General features: G+C 54.2%; 1 protein-coding gene across 1 annotated transcript in view; it reads right to left on the bottom strand.

The window, feature by feature from the left end:
* Positions 1-18,355, bottom strand: part of LOC116941922 (SH2 domain-containing adapter protein D-like) — an 87,202-nt gene that overhangs the window by 15,515 nt on the left and 53,332 nt on the right. The window contains exons 4-5 of the mRNA XM_076067717.1: positions 9,525-9,759; positions 8,807-8,926 (exon numbers count right to left, since the gene is read on the bottom strand). Coding sequence (XP_075923832.1) covers positions 8,807-8,926; positions 9,525-9,759 — 355 coding nt within the window. The remainder of the gene's footprint in view (positions 1-8,806; positions 8,927-9,524; positions 9,760-18,355) is intronic.

Below are 18,355 nucleotides of genomic sequence, written 5' to 3'. Positions count from 1 at the left end.
GGAAACACGGCGATGCCGCGAGCTGCGTCTTTCGTCCGGCTACTGGACGCGAGCTTCTGCGAGCGTCGCCCGCCACGTGTTTGTTCTGCCGCGCGGCTCGCCGGCGGGCAGCAGCGGCGGCGGCGGCGGCGGCGATAACTCGCGCGTATTTTTGCATGGCTAACAGCCTCGCCGATATGCAGCGACGGCGCAGGTGTAATGGGCTGGTTTCCGCGCCATCAATCACGCCTCGTTGTCTGAAGCCTCATTATTATGCGCGCGTTCTGCAACAGCTCTGAATTGGAAACGCTCCGTTGCCTCGGCTCTCGGAATTGTGATTCTCAGCAGGCGATTGGAGCGGCTTCTTAAGCTCTCACTCCATCTCCAGGTCATCCTCCTTAGTCTCATCATCATCATCATCATCAATAATCTTCTTGCCATCATCAATATCCTCATTCGCATCATCACCAATCATCATCCTCACCAAGCTTATCGTTGTCATTATGCTTATCCTCTGCTTACTCATCCTCCTCTTCCTCATCATCATCATCCTCCTCTTCTGGAATCGTTTCCTTCACATCTCCCTCCTGCTCTGCCCCATTATAATCATCATCATCATCCTCCTCCTCTTCCTCCTCCTTATCTCCTCCTGCTCCTCTCTGCCCCAGTGCTCCCCCCCCCCCCAGCAGAGGTTGCTGTCTGAGCGCAGCGACGCGCAGCGCACGGGAGCGGATGGGATGCGGAGACACGGAGGGGTGACGGGTTGATGGAATGCGGGGGTGACAGGATGAAGACACGCGGGTTGGTGGGGAGACACGGGAATGGAGAGACACGAAACCACGGGGATGGCGAGACTTGGGGAGGATGCAAGACCAGGACGATGGGATGGAGATTGGAGAGACATGGGGAAACGCATGGGCGACGGGTAGAGAAACGCATTAAGCGGATCCTGTGTGACAGCGAGAGTTTTACGGGGACATTAATCCTCCCGCTGGCTCGGGGGGCCCGGCCACGTCGGCCGACGTTATCCGGGACCCGGCGCGATTTACACGGAAAACAAAAAGTGCGTCAGCCGCGTCTCAAGCTGCCCGTTTAAAAACGCACCACGCCGTGCTGTGTGTGTTGTTTGTATATAGTGTGTGCATATAGTGTGTCTGTGTATATAGTGTGTGTGTCTGTGTATATAGTGTGTGTGTGTCTGTGTATATAGTGTGTGTGTGTCTGTGTATATAGTGTGTGTGTGTCTGTGTATATAGTGTGTGTGTGTGTGCATATAGTGTGTCTGTGTATATAGTGTGTGTGTGTCTGTGTATATAGTGTGTGTGTGTATATAGTGTGTGTGTATCTGTGTATATAGTGTGTGTGTGTATCTGTGTATATAGTGTGTGTCTGTGTATATAGTGTGTGTGTGTATATAGTGTGTGTGTATATATAGTGTGTGTGTATATAGTGTGTGTGCATATAGTGTGTGTGCATATAGTGTGTCTGTGTATATAGTGTGTGTGTGTCTGTGTATATGGTGTGTCTGTGTATATAGTGTGTCTGTGTATATAGTGTGTGTGTGTCTGTGTATATAGTGTGTGTGTATATATAGTGTGTCTGTGTATATAGTGTGTCTGTGTATATAGTGTGTGTGTCTGTGTATATAGTGTGTGTGCATATAGTGTGTCTGTGTATATAGTGTGTGTCTGTGTATATAGTGTGTGTGTGTCTGTGTATATATTGTGTGTGTATATAGTGTGTCTGTGTATATAGTGTGTGTGTATATAGTGTGTGTGTGTATATAGTGTGTCTGTGTATATAGTGTGTCTGTGTATATAGTGTGTGTATATAGTGTGTGTATATAGTGTGTCTGTGTATATAGTGTGTCTGTGTATATAGTGTGTGTGTGTATATAGTGTGTGTGTATATATAGTGTGTGTGTATAGTGTGTGTGTGTCTGTGTATATAGAGTGTGTGCATATAATGTGTCTGTGTATATAGTGTGTCTGTGTATATAGTGTCTGTGTATATAGTGTGTGTGTATATAGTGTGTGTGTGTCTGCGTATATAGTGTGTCTGTGTATATAGTGTGTGTGTGTATATAGTGTATGTGTGTCTGTGTATATAGTGTGTGTGTCTGTGTATATAGTGTGTGTGTATATAGTGTGTGTCTGCGTATATAGTGTGTGTGCATATAGTGTGTCTGTGTATATAGTGTGTATATAGTGTGTCTGTGTATATAGTGTGTGTATATAGTGTGTGTGTGTCTGTGTATATAGTGTGTGTGTGTATATAGTGTGTGTGTGGGGAGCGGTAGTGTAGCGGTTAGCACGCTGCGCTACGAACCAGGCCACCCGAGTTCGATTCCCGCTCGCGGCCAACACCAGTGACGAATATCTGAACCGGTCCTGGGCCTCCCCTAGGTCAATTCAGCCTTAAACGAGTACCTAATACGGTGTGTAAACATCGCTGCTCGGGAGACAAAGGCGGCTGGGCGTGGGGTTGGCATATATATACACACACACACACACTATGTAATACAGAGATTAATTTCAGCTGGGTCTGTGGTGGTCAGTGACCCAGAGAGCAGCTCACCCAACACACCACCTCCAGGATACCTCGGCTGTGGTGGCAGGGGCCCTGGGGATGATCTGCACGGCGAGGGGAGGAGAGGTGCTTGCTTGGTAATCTGTGCGCTAGCGAGCTACCTCTAGACAGTGTTTATACGCTAGTGCGTCTATAAATTATTATTATTACATCTATCGAAATATTACACCGAGATAATCCCTTGCGCTGGAACATGTGGTTTGCAGGCGTCTCCGCGGTGTGAATTGACACACATGCATCGCAAACACACGCGTACAAACATACACCCATGATCTTAACTGGCTCCAGATGAAGCGCTAAGGACAGGGTTGTACTGACAAAGACATTCCCAATTGGAACTTTTTAGCGAGCAGTGCATCACCCCGTCTTAGAGAGCGGCCCTAGGAGATAGTGTCACATGACTACTTCTGAAGCCACTTGGCTGGAACTATTGTTGTCGCATTCCAGCTCACATTGTAATGCCGTCCCAAATCTGTTTATCACATGACAGCCAATGAAGGGTTTGATTTACAGAGCCAAGATTTGGACGCGTTAAGTAAAATATCGCATTTTTGTGCAGTCACTGGTGATATTAAACTCACCACGCTTGAGAACTCAGTTGAAGAAAACTCATTCTACGTGAGTCGATGGGTCTGTAGTGAGTCGATGGGTCTCTACATGAGTCGATGGGTCTCTATGTGAGTCGATGGGTCTGTACGTGAGTCTATGGGTCTCTATGTGAGTTTATGGCTCTCTACGTGAGTCTATGGGTCTCTACGTGAGTCTACGGGTCTCTATGTGAGTCTATGGGTCTCTACGTGAGTCTACGGGTCTCTACGTGAGTCTATGGGTCTCTATGTGAGTCTACGGGTCTCTATGTGAGTCTACGGGTCTCTACGTGAGTCTATGGGTCTCTACGTGAGTCTACGGGTCTCTATGTGAGTCTATGGGTCTCTACGTGAGTCTATGGGTCTCTACGTGAGTCTATGGGTCTCTATGTGAGCCACTGGCTACGACCTGAGAAGCCGGTTTAACCACTGGCAGATTGACCGCGGGGCCTCAGCGGTGCTGGCCCTGCCGAGGTCCCGCTGAGGCCCCACGCTGCCAGACCTCTACCCCCGCTCCGTGGCGTTTGCGTCAGCCGCCGCACGGTGGGCGTTGTATCGTGCCCCCTGGCGAGACGGGGCACCTCCGGCTGGCGCCGCTGTCCTGAAGAGACAAACAGGGAGCGCCCTCAGGGCTGGCGCGGTCTCAGACTGGGAGGGCGGAGGTGGGAGGAGGTTGAGGTTGGAGCGGGGGGTGCGGTGGAACTGTCAGCCTCTGCCACGTGGGCCCCAGCGGGCCGAGCGAGGAGCGAGCGTTGTGTGAAATTTAAGTGGCACGGAATCCCGCGCCGGCTCCTTTGCGCGATCCCAATTTTCCGCTGCATCGCTGATTGGAATTGGGGGACGATTTTGCAGCAACTGTTGCCGGCGCGGTGCCGCCATGACCCCTCCCCGCGGGACTCGGCACGGCGCGTGCTTCGTTTTTAACGTCAGAATGTCGACACGTCAAAAAGTTTAAGTTGTCCTGCTTCCTGCTCTGACGGAGCGCCGGGCGGCGATCGTCTCCGTTGGGGGTTCCGAGCTGCCAGCCGAGACGAGCCCGCCACACGCGCTGGCTCGCAAGCGTGTCACATCACCGGTGGGGAGACAAAGGTGGCCGTGCGCGGTTCCGGCCACACCACCGCTTCGTGCGCCGTGCCGACCTTAATAGGTGCTCGCGAACAGCCCTTGCCCCAACAGCCAGTTAGAGGCTACACGGGGGATCTTTCTGCCTTTTGTACAATTGTGCTCATGCATGCGTGTGCTCATGCACGCGTGCGTTCATGCACGCGTGTGCGTGTGATGACACGCGTGTAGGCAAACCGCTAATCCGAGCGCGGGGGGTCAGAGAAAGGGCAAAATCGCGGCGCCACACGGATAAATGCGCACGAAAAAAGAAATCATCATTTAACAACAACAAAAGCATCCGAAAATAAACCGCAAATAAAATCTACCGAGAGAGCAATTTTTTCATTCACGGCGCACCGAGCGAGCAGTCGCGCCACGCCGATGTTCACGGTACCGCTCCTCCGAGCGGCCCGCGGCACGGGGGCACCGTCCCAGCATCTGCTCGGCCTGAGCCGAGAAAAATCGGCGCTGCTCAGGGGCCTGCGAGGCCGCTGCCCTCCGTCGCCGTGCCGAGTTCCCGCTCGCTGACCCCGCGCTGACCCCACACCAGCCCGGCGAGCACACGCAGCAGCAGCAGCAGCAGCGGCGTCTTTGCGTCTTTGCGACTTTGCGTCTTTGCGACTTTGCGTCTTGCCGACGATTTCCAAGCGACGCGCGTTTGTGTGCATCATGCGCATTCCGCGCAAACGCACGCAGGCATGACAGCGTACACAGAGACAAAGGTCTCCCATATAGCCATTAACAGGCTTTTGGGGCAAGTGCTGTTAGCAAGTAGCTTCTATGAAGGCTGGCACGGGATTCAAGGGGGTGGGTGGCCAGCACCATTCCTGGCCGCCTTTATCTCCTCGGTGCTGATATTTTTAACACGCTGCACCAGGTACTCGTGAAATGCTGAGTCAACCTCGGGGAGGCCCGGGACTGGTTTAGATAATCGTCACTGTTGTTGGCCGTGAGCGGGAATCAAACTCGGGTCGTCGAGTACGTAGCGCAGCGTGCTAACCACTGCACTACTGCTCCCCACACAAAGACACACATACAGAAACATACATACGTGAACAACCAAAGACAGATATAAACGTACAAAGAGACATGAACACAAAAAACGACAGTCGACCTTCACCACTAAATGATGGTGAAGCCACCACAGCTTGTGCCAGGAGATGTGAATATTGAGGCCGTAACGTGAAGTATGGAAGGCTCGCTGCCGGCAGGAGGTCACGGGGCACACCTAGGTGCTGTGGGTTAACTGGCTGAGATGGCCAGTGGCAGCTGCACCACATGTGCTGCACACCGTGCCAACTTGCACACAAAACACAGATGCACATACACAAACACAGTCATACAAACAGCACAGACGCACGCCAACAAAGATACACAAACACACACACATACGCAATGAGGTACATGCACAAACACAGACACAGGCATAGATGCATAGCCGCAGACACAAAGAGAAACACACACACACACACAGGTCTGACTTCTGTGCGAGTGTGTGTTTTAAATGAAGGCCTACAAGAATAGCCACCATCCATCCATCCTATCCATTCATCCATCCACCCATCCGATCCATCCACCCGGCAAGCTAATGATGCGCATCGCTCCGCCGTGGTGCCGGTGTGTGGGAGGTGGTGGTGGCCTTCACTCGACAGCGCCGCTGCCAAAGGAAATAACGAGTGAATGCCGCTCCGCTGAGCCTCCGCCTCGATTCGAAGTGAAAATGAATTATAACCCATGCCCTGGTGAACACCCGTGCAGATAATCGTCACTGCTGCTGGCCGTGAGAGGGGATCGGTTCGTCAGGTTTGTAGCGCAGCGCGCTAACCGTTGCCCTGCCGCTCCCCGCATGCACATAACACAGCCACAAACACATGCCCACTCCACTGAGACAAAGATTCCACATACAGTAGAACCTCGGAGATCGAACTCACCAGAACTCGAACAAATCGGCGTTCGATATTTCCGAACATTTTTTGCCCCGGAAACCGGACGAAATTCGGAGGTCGAACGGCAATTGCGACTTTAAAGAACCTGTATGGCTGAGACGCGTATGGCCAGCAGCGTGCATGACGCTTGCCCAGACAAAGGTTTTAACGTATGAGAGGCTCGGTTAACACGTAGCTCTCACCCAGTGCAGAGCCACAAAACATCGTTCTTTAACTTTTTCGTTAATGCCCTTTGTTTTAGTGCTTTTTGGTGTTTATCCATACACAATGTCTCCTAAGAAGGTTAGTGGTAGTGATAAGCCAAAATGTAAAGTTGTGAGAACCACGATATAATTAATGAGAGATTTATTGCGTCTGGAACCAATTAATGTCATTTACATTTATTCTTATGGAGAAAATTAATTCGGTGTTCGAACAAATCGGTGTTCGAATGGCCTTCTGGAACGAATTAAGTTCGATCTCTGGGGCACCACTGTATAGCATGAACAGACTGTTGGGGCAACTGCTGTTAGCGAGCACCTATGAAGGCCACGAAGACACACACAGTGTGACGCACACAGCGAGACACGCACACGCCTACCCCACACCACTGAGACACGCGCGTACACAGCGCCAGCCGGTGCCACCCTCCCTGCCGCATCTGCGGCCTAATCTCAGAGACGCCAATTGGCACTCAAACAGCGGGGAGAGCGTGGCTGCCGAGTTAGGCGCTTGCCTGGCAGGACATTAATTTTGATGCCGCTCCTCGGAGACGGTGGAGGAGTAAGCAAAGGTTCGTCGGCATTACTCGCGGCCGCGTCACCATAACACTCGTCAGTAGCCGTGATCGATCCACTGCTGCGTGAAAGCTGATGGCGGCGGGAACAGATTCCACAAAGAGCGCCACTTTGCATGGCAGCCCTGGCACAGAAGGCGACGCAGTACAGCAAGTAGGCCACAGGCCTCCCTGTGTGTGGAAATTTAAGCGTAGGTGTCTGGGCTTATGTTGGATGGGGGCTCTATCGTGGAATCGTGGGTGACGTTGGGATTCATTGCCCAATGGGTGTGTTTGTCGGAAACATATCGTGGATATCACTGTACAATAGTTATCACTGGGTATCATTGTGCGGTAGATATCACTTTAAGGATTGGGTCTCAGCGTATCACAAACATCACTGTGAGTATCACTGTAGATTGGGTATCGTTTCACATGGGGTGTTATTGCACGACGGGTATCGATGTAGCGCCGCCTATCACTGCCGCGACCCTTGCCACTGCCACTCTCCCCGCCAGGGAGAGCGCCCCCCCGCCCCCCCCACCGAGAGCTCTGGCTTGAGTCTCTCCGCCTCCCCCCACCCTCTCACCCCGCTCCCCCAGCGCTCCACAGATCGGGCGCCAACGCGGCGTTGCGGCCGCGTTGGCGCTCGCGTGCCGCGTTACGCAAGCAGACGAGAGCGATGGTGACAGTTTAATCACAGCCGGCTCGGGGAAGGAATTAGCGAGCGAAATTACAGCGAGGAGATGTCGGGCAGAGGCGCGCTGCCTCCGTCGCTATATTGAGTCGAGGCAACCCCAGCCACCACCACCACCACAACCGCCCCTCCCCCGCCCCTGCACATAGCCAGACACCCTCACCGCCGCCCTCGCCACCACCGCCACCACGACCGGCGTTGCCATTATTTTCGAGGGACACGACTCACCTCGGTCGTGACGATGCATCGAGTCCCTGTCTGTGTGTGCATGAGAAGCACGGCGTGCATGCCCCCTCCCCCTGGCTGCTTCCACACAACCCCCCCCCCCCGTTCCACACAGAATGAGTGGTAGTTTCCACCATTGTCGTGTGACACTGTTCCGTGTGTCACTACTCTGTGTGTCACATCTCCGTGTGTCACTACTACGTGTGTCACTACTCCGTGTGTCACTACTCTGTGTGTCACTACTACGTGTGTCACTACTCCGTGTGTCACTACTACGTGTGTCACTACTACGTGTGTCACATCTCCGTGTGTCACTACTCCGTGTGTCACTACTACGTGTGTCACTACTCCGTGTGTCACTGTTCCGTGTGTCACTACTCCGTGTGTCACTACTACGTGTGTCACTACTACGTGTGTCACTACTCCGTGTGTCACTACTACGTGTGTCACTACTCCGTGTGTCACTACTCTGTGTGTCACATCTCCGTGTGTCACTACTACGTGTGTCACTACTACGTGTGTCACTACTCCGTGTGTCACTGTTCCGTGTGTCACTACTCCGTGTGTCACTACTACGTGTGTCACTACTACGTGTGTCACTACTCCGTGTGTCACTACTACGTGTGTCACTACTCCGTGTGTCACTACTCCGTGTGTCACTGTTCCGTGTGTCACTACTCCGTGTGTCACTGCTACGTGTGTCACTACTCCGTGTGTCACTACTACGTGTGTCACTACTACGTGTGTCACTACTACGTGTGTCACATCTCCGTGTGTCACTACTACGTGTGCCACTACTACGTGTGTCACTACTACGTGTGTCACTACTACGTGTGTCACTACTACGTGTGTCACTACTACGTGTGTCACTACTCCGTGTGTCACTACTCCGTGTGCCACTGTGACTGCCGCCGGCGAGGCTCACTTGAGGGAGAGGGAGAAGTCGTTCTTGCTCGTCTCGCTGTTCCGCAGCAGGTAGCTCGACTCCCGGCACAGCCGCAGCAGGGCCTCGGCGTCCGACCGCCCGATCGCGCCGTGGTACCAGCTGCGTCGCCAGCGGGGGGTCGCCAGCGAAGGGGGTTGCCCAAATGGAACACACGGTGAGGGGGGGGAGGAAGTATGACATGGGATTTTGAAGATGACAAACGCGGGATGTGACCGATCTCAACAGAGCCCCCCCCCCCCCATCACTGCCCTCTGCCCCCCCCTCCGCCCCAACTCGCCCTGACCAGCGCGGTGATGTGCGGTCAAATAAACCCAGCAATCCGCGCGGCGTGCAGAGCAGAGAGTGGACAGGAGGTTCATATATGACACCGCGAGAGGCCATTCAGCTTGTAAGTCTCTCTCTCTTGCAAGCGTGACCTGGAATACAAAACCAACCGCACTAAGTAGAAGAGGGATACGTGTTTATATCATTAGAAATGAACTTTGAAATCCCTGGCCTGGCTGCCCCAACCCTTCTTCCCTAACCTAGGTCTTGTTGTTGTCTAAGTTCCTCGAGATGCGACTGCTACGTGCGTAGACGCCACGTACATTTGAAAACAGGAGAACCCAAAACCCTTCGTGTTTGCTGCCGGCCGCTCGCCACCGCGGGCCTTGGGGCGCGCTCGGCCGCGGCGATTTCTGGCGGTGGCGCGACTCACGCTTGTCGCTCGAGCGGCACGGCGGGGTCCACCCTCTCGCCGGAGGAGGAGGAGGAGGAGGACGAGGAGGAGGACGAGGAGGACGAGGAGCCGTGCTCGGGGGGGCTGTGTCGTCGCGAGGCCTTCTTCCCACCGCTGGGGTTGCGCGGCCGCTCCTCGGGGCCCTGGGGCGGCCGCCCGCGGTCCGCGCCGGTGGCCGGTGGCGACCGCGTCTTGTCCACGCCGTCAAACTGGACTGCAGGAGCGGAGGCGGTGGGGCGGTTAGCGGTCAAAGTGAACAAAGAAGCGTCCGCAATAACTCGCTCACCTCCACGTGGGTGGCTCACGCATGCTCAATAATAATAATAGTGATTATAAATAATAAGAACGTCCTTAAATAATATTGCCCTTGATATTTTGTTGAAGCCACTGCTGGACAAGGCCAACGAAGGGATGGGACGGAGGCCTCTTGCCGGCACGGGAAGGTTACCGGCTGCTGCTGCTAACGACACAAACATCATATTGAGATGTTTGGCCAATTCCATGAAAGAGCGGGTGGCTTTGCTTGGGAGGAAACTGGAGAATACGTAGAAAACGATGCACACAAAGGCCTGCACAGAAAGATTCAACAATCCACTGCTGTACTGTGATTGATCCAGCAACTCCTTACACATCCAAATACTAACCAGGGTCAAAACCCGCTTCGCTTCCGAGATCTGATGAGGTCATGGGTGACCAGTGTGACAAGCAACGCCAAACCCGATCTGGCTTTAACCTTATTGGGATTAATCGGTGGCGCGTGACCTCTTTAAAAAATACCACTCGTTTATATATTTTATACAGCCCTTTGTCAATTCACTGCTGGATGAGGACCTCGCCATGCCATGTGGATAGCTTCAGGAAACATGGTTAAGAGCCACCCACAAATGTTACAGGGCCCGAAGATTGCGTTGCAGCAATTCCGTCAGTGGAGTAGAATTCAATTGTGAAAATAGAGGCATTACGTGCGGCTCCGTAGGGATGTGGGTAATAATTTGTGAGGGCAGGGTATAATTTTGTTAAGAGTTGGTGCTCGTTTCGTTTTAATGATGAACCGCAGAGATGAATGTGGATCGACGCGAGGTCGGAGCAATTCAGAGAAAAATCCTGCTTCATCATGACGGAGCGCCACATGGGATGGCGAGAGAGGGAGCGAGAGTGAGCGAGCGAAAGATCGAGAGACCGTGAGAAAGCGAACGAGAGTGAGTGAGAGAATGAACGAGAGTGAGCGAAAGAGTGAGCGAGAGAGTGAGCGAGAGATATAGCAAGTGAGCGAGAGTGTGAGCGAGAGTGTGAGCGAGACTGCGAGAGGATGAGAGAGAGAGAGATAGCGAGTGAGGCAGAGTGTGAGCGAGAGAGTGAGCGAGACTGCGAGAGAGCGAGAGAGTGAGCGAGAGCGAGCGAGAGAGCGAGGCAGACAGCGACGTGCGCGATCGCTCCACTCGTGCAGTAAACGTTCGGTGGAACAAGCGGCGGTTTTATCCCCTAATTTTTAACGCTTCGTGGACCCTTTACCAGAAACGGCCATAAAACGCACAAAGCAGCAGCAGCAGCAGAAGCAGCAGCAGCAGGGGAGCAGTTGGCAAGTGAACAGCCCGCTGCAGTTAAGCTGTTCCGAGAGGCGTCGGACACAGACATAAAGACTCACGACCCCCACAGCCCCCCTCCCCGCCCCGGCAGAACGTCCGCGCTGCCTCTACCTGCGATGCGTCTCTCTGACAAAGGCGCAGCGGCTGGACCGGGCCCAACCACTCAGCCGGCCGCTCGCCCGGAATGATGCCAGATCCATCCGGACGCCCACTTATAATCTCCCGCATCAGCCGACGCCAAGATGTAAAATGCGGCAATAAATCTCTGCTCGTGCGGTGTGGGGAGTGGAGGAGGGGGGGGAGATGTTGCTGCGTGTTGGAGAGCTGCCCAAACCCTCACGCCCCCACCCCCTAAACCCCCATTGCACACAACCCCCCCCACCCCACCCAAGATACCACATCTTTCTTGCGCAACAGGGGTGCCAATGCACTGCTGGATAAGGATCCTCGCCGTGCCATGTTGGCCGTGGCAGTTGTTTGACCGGTGTGGTGAAGAATGGTGAAACAAGGGAGGGGCGGGTAAAGGGAGGTCGGGAGGGGGGGGTAACGGATCGGATCTCACGGCAGCCATGCTTGGCTCAGCGAGCGCGCCAGCCGCTGTGCCACCCCTCCACCCACGTGACACACGACAGAGGCTCATGGGCAGCGTGCACGCCGGCACGGATGAGAAGCGGTGGAATTCCTTCATGGCGCAGGACTACAAATTATCTAAATTGTTAAACTTTGGTCATATAACATTTACAGTGAGGAAAAAAAGTATTTGATCCCCTGCTGATTTTGTACGTTTGCCCACTGACAAAGAAATGATCAGTCTATAATTTTAATGGTAGGTTTATTTGGACAGTGAAAGACAGAATAACAACAACAAAATCCAGAAAAACGCATGTCAAAAATGTTATGAATTGATTTGCATTTTTATGAGGGAAATAAGTATTTGACCCCTCTGCAAAACATGACTTAGTACTTGGTGGCAAAACCCTTGTTGGCAATCACAGAGGTCAAACGTTTCTTGTAGTTGGCCACCAGGTTTGCACACATTTCAGGAGGGATTTTGTCCCACTCCTCTTTGCAGATCTCCTCCAAGTCATTAAGTTTTCGAGGCTGACGTTTGGCAACTCGAACCTTCAGCTCCCTCCACAGATTTTCTATGGGATTAAGGTCTGGAGACTGGCTAGGCCACTCGAGGACCTTAATGTCCTTCTTCTTGAGCCATTCCTTTGTTGCCTTGGCCGTGTGTTTTGGGTCATTGCCATGCTGGAATACCCATCCACGACCCATTTTCAATGCCCTGACTGAGGGAAGGAGGTTCTCACCCAAGATTTGACGGTACATGGCCCCGTCCATCGTCCCTTTGATGCGGTGAAGTTGTCCTGTCCCCTTAGCAGAAAAACACCCCTAAAGCATAATGTTTCCACCTCCATGTTTGACGGTGGGGATGGTGTTCTTGGGGTCATAGGCAGCATTCCTCCTCCTCCAAACACGGCGAGTTGAGTTGATGCCAAAGAGCTCCATTTTGGTCTCATCTGACCACAACACTTTCACCCAGCTGTCCTCTGAATCATTCAGATGTTCATTGGCAAACTTCAGATGGGCATGTATATGTGCTTTCTTGAGCAGGGGGACCTTGCGGGTGCTGCATGATTTCAGTCCTTCACGGCGTAGTGTGTTACCAATTGTTTTCTTGGTGACTATGGTCCCAGCTGCCTTGAGATCATTGACAAGATCCTCCCGTGTAGTTCTGGGCTGATTCCTCACCGTTCTCATGATCATTGCAACTCCACGAAGTGAGATCTTGCATGGAGCCCCAGGCCGAGGGAGATTGACAGTTCTTTTGTGTTTCTTCCATTTGCGAATAATCGCACCAACTGTTGTCACCTTCTCACCAAGCTGCTTGGCAATGGTCTTGTAGCCCATTCCAGCCTTGTGTAGGTCTACAATCTTGTCCCTGACATCCTTGGAGAGCTCTATGGTCTTGGCCATGGTGGAGAGTTTGGAATCTGATTGATTGATTGTTTCTGTGGACAGGTGTCTTTTATATAGGTAACAAGCTGAGATTAGGAGCACTCCCTTTAAGAGTGTGCTCCTAATCTCAGCTCGTTACCTGTATAAAAGACACCTGGGAGCCAGAAATCTTTCTGATTGAGAGGGGGTCAAATACTTATTTCCCTCATTAAAATGCAAATCAATTTATAACATTTTGACATGCGTTTTTCTGGATTTTTTATGTTATTCTGTCTCTCACTGTTCAAATAAACCTACCATTAAAATTATAGACTGATCATTTCTTTGTCAGTGGGCAAACGTACAAAATCAGCAGGGGATCAAATACTTTTTTCCCTCACTGTATGGTGCGCGAGGATACTCAATTAAACATTAATGCGCATGAATCACGAGAGATACAGGCTTACGTCGCTCGCACAAACAGCGCCAACACCGACGACCGGAGCCTTCGCGCACTGCGGGACTCCCTCACGGTGCAGAGTGGGGGGCTCGGTGATGCAGAGTGGGGGGCTCGGTGATGCAGAGTGGGGGGGGGGGGGGGGGCTCAGATTCCGCCTAGAGGGAACAACTCGGCAGACAAAGCGAGAGGCGACTTCTGCCCGGCGATGGGCGATGACCACGCCGGTTGGGGTGGGGGCCTCGGCGCACCCCGCCGCCACCCCCACCCCGTGGCGGTGCGACAAGCAGCGCCACTCATTACCCACGCAACCTGTCGCCGCGCGGCTGCACCTGCTACGCAATTTACCCTGGCACGGAGGGGGGCTCGGAGGTGGAAGGAAGGCGGCGGGGGGGGGGGGGAGTTGCTGCACCGGTGAATGGAGTGCGCGAAGATTGCAGCGAATTACCGCAACAACAAACCTCACGGCATCCAATTTCCGCCGGAACAAAATTGGCCGGCGCTTAAGAAATTCAAGGGAACGCGCCGAGCGTTCACCAGGCGGCCGCCAGCGCCGTCGGCGTCGGCGGCGGGAGAAGCGAATTGCGCGGCACAACTCGGGGCGCGGTGGTGAGCCGGGCGGCACCGGTGGGGGGCTCGCTCCGTCCACAACCGGTGCACGCCGCCGCTCGGCTCCGGGGACCGGCGGTATCGACCGTCCCGTTACCTCGCGGCGGTCGTCGGAGCGGCCAAACGAGCCGCGCTCTCTCGCCAAGTTGTAAGAAGTGTCCGAACGGATTCTCCACGGCCGTGCGCGCACAACGGCTGGGTTACCCCGATCTCGCGTGCGTCAACAGTGGCTCTCCCACGGAGAGACTGACCCCCCCCCCTTCCCCCCCCACCATGGGAATGTGAAATTTCCACCGCTGACGCAGGAGCGGTGTGCCCAGTTGACATCAGAATCACAGTGGCTTTAATTGATCATCAGGTGGTGCTCATTTGCCACTTGGGGTCCTGAAACACTGCTGAAAATTCCACATTCCCACGGTCGATTCGGATAAATCCATGGGACGACCACCGTTGACTACAATACGCATACGGAACGTTAATACCGGGCTGCCGAGGAGACGAAGCAATGAAATCATCAGGTGCTCGGTGGATCATTACACCGCAGGATTGGGAGAACTGATGGCGGTTTGGGGGAGGCCTTCATCCAGCTGCGGATCGATCACGGCCGATGCTGATGACGAGCAATGGCCACCGTTCGATGCCATCACTTGCAAAGCATTCTGGGAGGATGGAGCCGGCGGACGAACGTAGAAGGGGCAGGAGTGGCGGTGGGCGGTGCGAGGGCTTGCGAGGTTGACCGGGAGGAGGCGGTGAATGATGAAGAAGCAGAGTGGAGTGGGGATGATGAGGAGGTCGAAAGGGGGCAAGGAAGGGGGGCAATGTTGAGAAACGAAGGGCGGAGAAAGGCACGAGGAGTGGGGCGGGGGTCACCTTGCTTTGTAAAGAGGTCGTCATCTATCTGTCCCACTGGAGGAGGCCAGGGGAGCTCCCGGGGAGCTGTGACATCAACTTGATGGTGAGGTCACGGGGGGGGGGGGGTGTGGGGGGGATTTAACCGGCACACACGAGGGAGAGGGCAGGAGGAGAGAGGAGAGGCGACGATGAGAATTAGCCATTCCGCCCGGGATGCCGGCGGGGAGGCGTGAGGAGCAGCCACAGGCTGGCCGCGTGGGCAAGCGAGGCGGGGTGGTGGGGGGGGTGGGGGGGCAAGCGGCGCCGCGTCTCGGCCAAACGACGGGGATTTCGGAACGGAAGCGAGAAATGAGGGCGCCATGCAGCGGTGAGGTCAGACGGGCGTAACGCATGCACGGCGCACATGGCATGCCTCGCGCAGCGGGGCGAGCGGCGTGCGAGGATGCGGGGCCCACGGCCTTCGCCCTCCCCCCACCCCCAGGTGCCCAAGCGAGGGTGGTGGGGGGCGGGGGTTGGCGAACGCGGCGCCGGAGGCCGCGTTGCCCTGCGTCTCAATAACATCACGACCGCGCCGCGAGGTCAGAGTGCCGACCGGAGGTCAGAGAGCAAGTGGGGGAAGCGAAGCCACGTGGAGGAGACGGGCCACGTGATTCGCCAACGTCTCGGGCGAGCGACGCGACGGACTCTCGTGACTCACGGTCGCGATTTAATTCTGGAATTCATTGAATTGGAGCAACAGATCAAAAATCGGCCATCTCGTTGGTTTTGGTTCTAGTTGATATCGTTTTGTTTGTACACTCGATTAGTCACATTACCATGTTATTAAATTGCCCGTGCATCGCATAAATTGTACACAAACAATTAATACCCACACATTCGCATGTGTTTCTTGAGTATGAGAATCGGTTATATTCGACGCATTGTTCCCCCGCACCTCTGATCTCCTTCCCACGAACCTCCTATTAGCGCGGTTGGCTTTGTACGGTGCAAAAGAGGCTCAACATACATACACAGTGGTGATGGGATTATTGTGGGATGTGGGATCTGGCATAAGGACGCAGCAGCAATATCCTTGGCCCTGATGACGTCTCGGCTTTGATCTCTGTCACGAGAAACTCCGGATCTAATGAACGCAACGGCATCACCGTGACTCGTGCCAATATTCGGTGAAAAAACACAAAAGCAAAGTTCCACGACGTTCCCCTGATTCCCGGTTCCCTCGCCGTCCCGACCAGCTCTCGCACGGCTCCAATAACAAACGGATCACTCGCACATCTGGGACTCAATGAAAACTGACACAGGATGGGGCAGGTGACCGGCTGGGCCAGACACCGACACTTTAACTGCCCTCCTCCTCCCCCCCTCGCCCGTGTCCAGTTCCCCCGGGAGGCGGCCGTTAACGGCCCCGTCGTAAACGCTGATGGCGCCGCCGCGCTCAGAAACAAAGAGGCCATCGCGCTCACGGGATCGAGTCTCCATAAAGCGCCGCCAACGCGCGCCAGCCTTGACAGGGCAGAGGGGGTTTTTGTTTTTTTCATAGATCGCGGAAGGCTGCGTGGGATAAAATGTCACTTTGAGAATTTTGGTGAGAAAACTGTCGTTTTGAGCTAAATAAAAAAAATACATGGATCGACCCGCGTCCGCCGGGTTTACAGGGTCATCGTGATGGCTTTTCACATTAATACAACAAAAGCTCACAAACCAGATCCATTCACACTGGAGCACGAACCCAACATAGTGGTGTGGCAGCGTGGTCGTTGTGGGCCCCGGTGTAAGGAATGAAGTGGGGGGGGGCTCCCGTTGTCCAATTCCCCAACACCTCAGCCCCTCCGGCTGGTGGTTCCCTGTTGCACACACTCGATCGCTACGCCGCCCGCTGAACCCATGACCTCCAGAGCTAGGAGGTCGTGACCTCAGGAGGCGCACTCCGGGGACCTGTAAATGAGCACCGTGCGCGCTCGCACAATCGCGTAGTTGTTCTGGACGCGCAGAAACGGCCTCTTCCATACGGCAAGGGCCCATGGGGGGTGGTGGAAGTTGTGGGGAGGGAGCGCAAGGAGACCAGGGGTCCGCGTGAACGGCGGCGGCAGTGACGTCGTAATCTCGGTCCCGGTCAGCAAAAATATAAAAAAATCGTTCCGGGCAGCCGTGGGAGAATTAGCACCAATTTGGCCGAGTCTTCCCGATTCTCCTCCACGCTTGGATTACAGCAAACGTTATCGCCACCTCTACACGCGCCGCTATCTCTTCCCCTGATCTCGCGCGGCCTCCTCCTCTTCCTTCTCTCCTCGCTTCACCTTGGCAACGCGGCTCGAGTTGCCTTCCCGTCGCGCCGCCGCCGCCACGGTGAGCGGTGAGCGCTCACCCCGGCGGTGGGCGCCCTCCCGCACTGCGTCGCGGCCTAGCGCAAGCGAGCCAGGGCGCGTTGCCGAGTGCCGGGGACAATTGGTGGGCGCAGCCTTCCTCTCTCGCCGGCATCGCCACCCCCGTGTAAAACGAAACAAATCTAAAACTATAAAGGATTCAACGTTAAACCTACAACTCCATTTTCAGTAGGGCGCACCGTAGGTTTTTATTTTAAGACGTTTTCAGCCAAATAATGACGACTATTTATTCTTATACATGTGGGAGGAAACCGAAGCACCCAAAGAAAACCCACGTGGGCGAGGGTACAACGCTCTATACCCGTACAGATGGAAACAGAGAGCTATTAGTCCACTTGCTGTACTGCCTTCTCCTTGTGAGCCAGGGAATGGCACCTCCTCGACACCCAGCATTAACAAAACAACATTCAATGCATGTTCTCTGATGAATATCAATACAATACAAATTGTTGCCGCTTCAAGGGGGGGGGGTGGCGATCTTCCACATCCCCCCACCCCCAACCGCCGCCCTTGGATCCGTCGCTGCTCCCCGGCGAATTAGAGGGCCATTGTTCAAGGTGATGTTGTTGAAGCAGGAGGCGAGAACTGAAGGGACGACGGGCGGAGTCTCATTCGCAAAGAGTTACCTGGCTCAGCGATATTACCAAACCTGTTCACGTAAACCCAAAAAAAAATCTATTGTCGATGTGGCGACGGAAAAAAACGGGGAGAAGGTATTTGTTTGCCAAAAAAACAAGATGGGAGTGAACATTCGTCAAACGAGACGCGGTCCTGGGCCCTCGCAGAGGCTCGCAAGCACGGAGCACGCGGGAGACCGCCGACACCGCATGGAGATCTCCAGTCTCAGTTTAGAGGGAGACCCAGGCCTATCAGTGTCGAGAGCAGCCCGTTCATGTAAATGAAACGATTTTACATAACCCAATTCCATCACCATCATCATCTGCCATGTGCTATCCACTCCTTGATCAAAGCTTCCCAACA

This window comes from Petromyzon marinus, chromosome 1, assembly GCF_048934315.1.
Source record: "Petromyzon marinus isolate PM22_M1 ecotype Great Lakes invasive population chromosome 1, UKy_Petmar_22M1.pri1.0, whole genome shotgun sequence".
NCBI lineage: Eukaryota > Metazoa > Chordata > Hyperoartia > Petromyzontiformes > Petromyzontidae > Petromyzon > Petromyzon marinus.
Note: the sequence above shows the minus strand (reverse complement) of the source record. Positions and strands in the feature narration are given on the sequence as shown.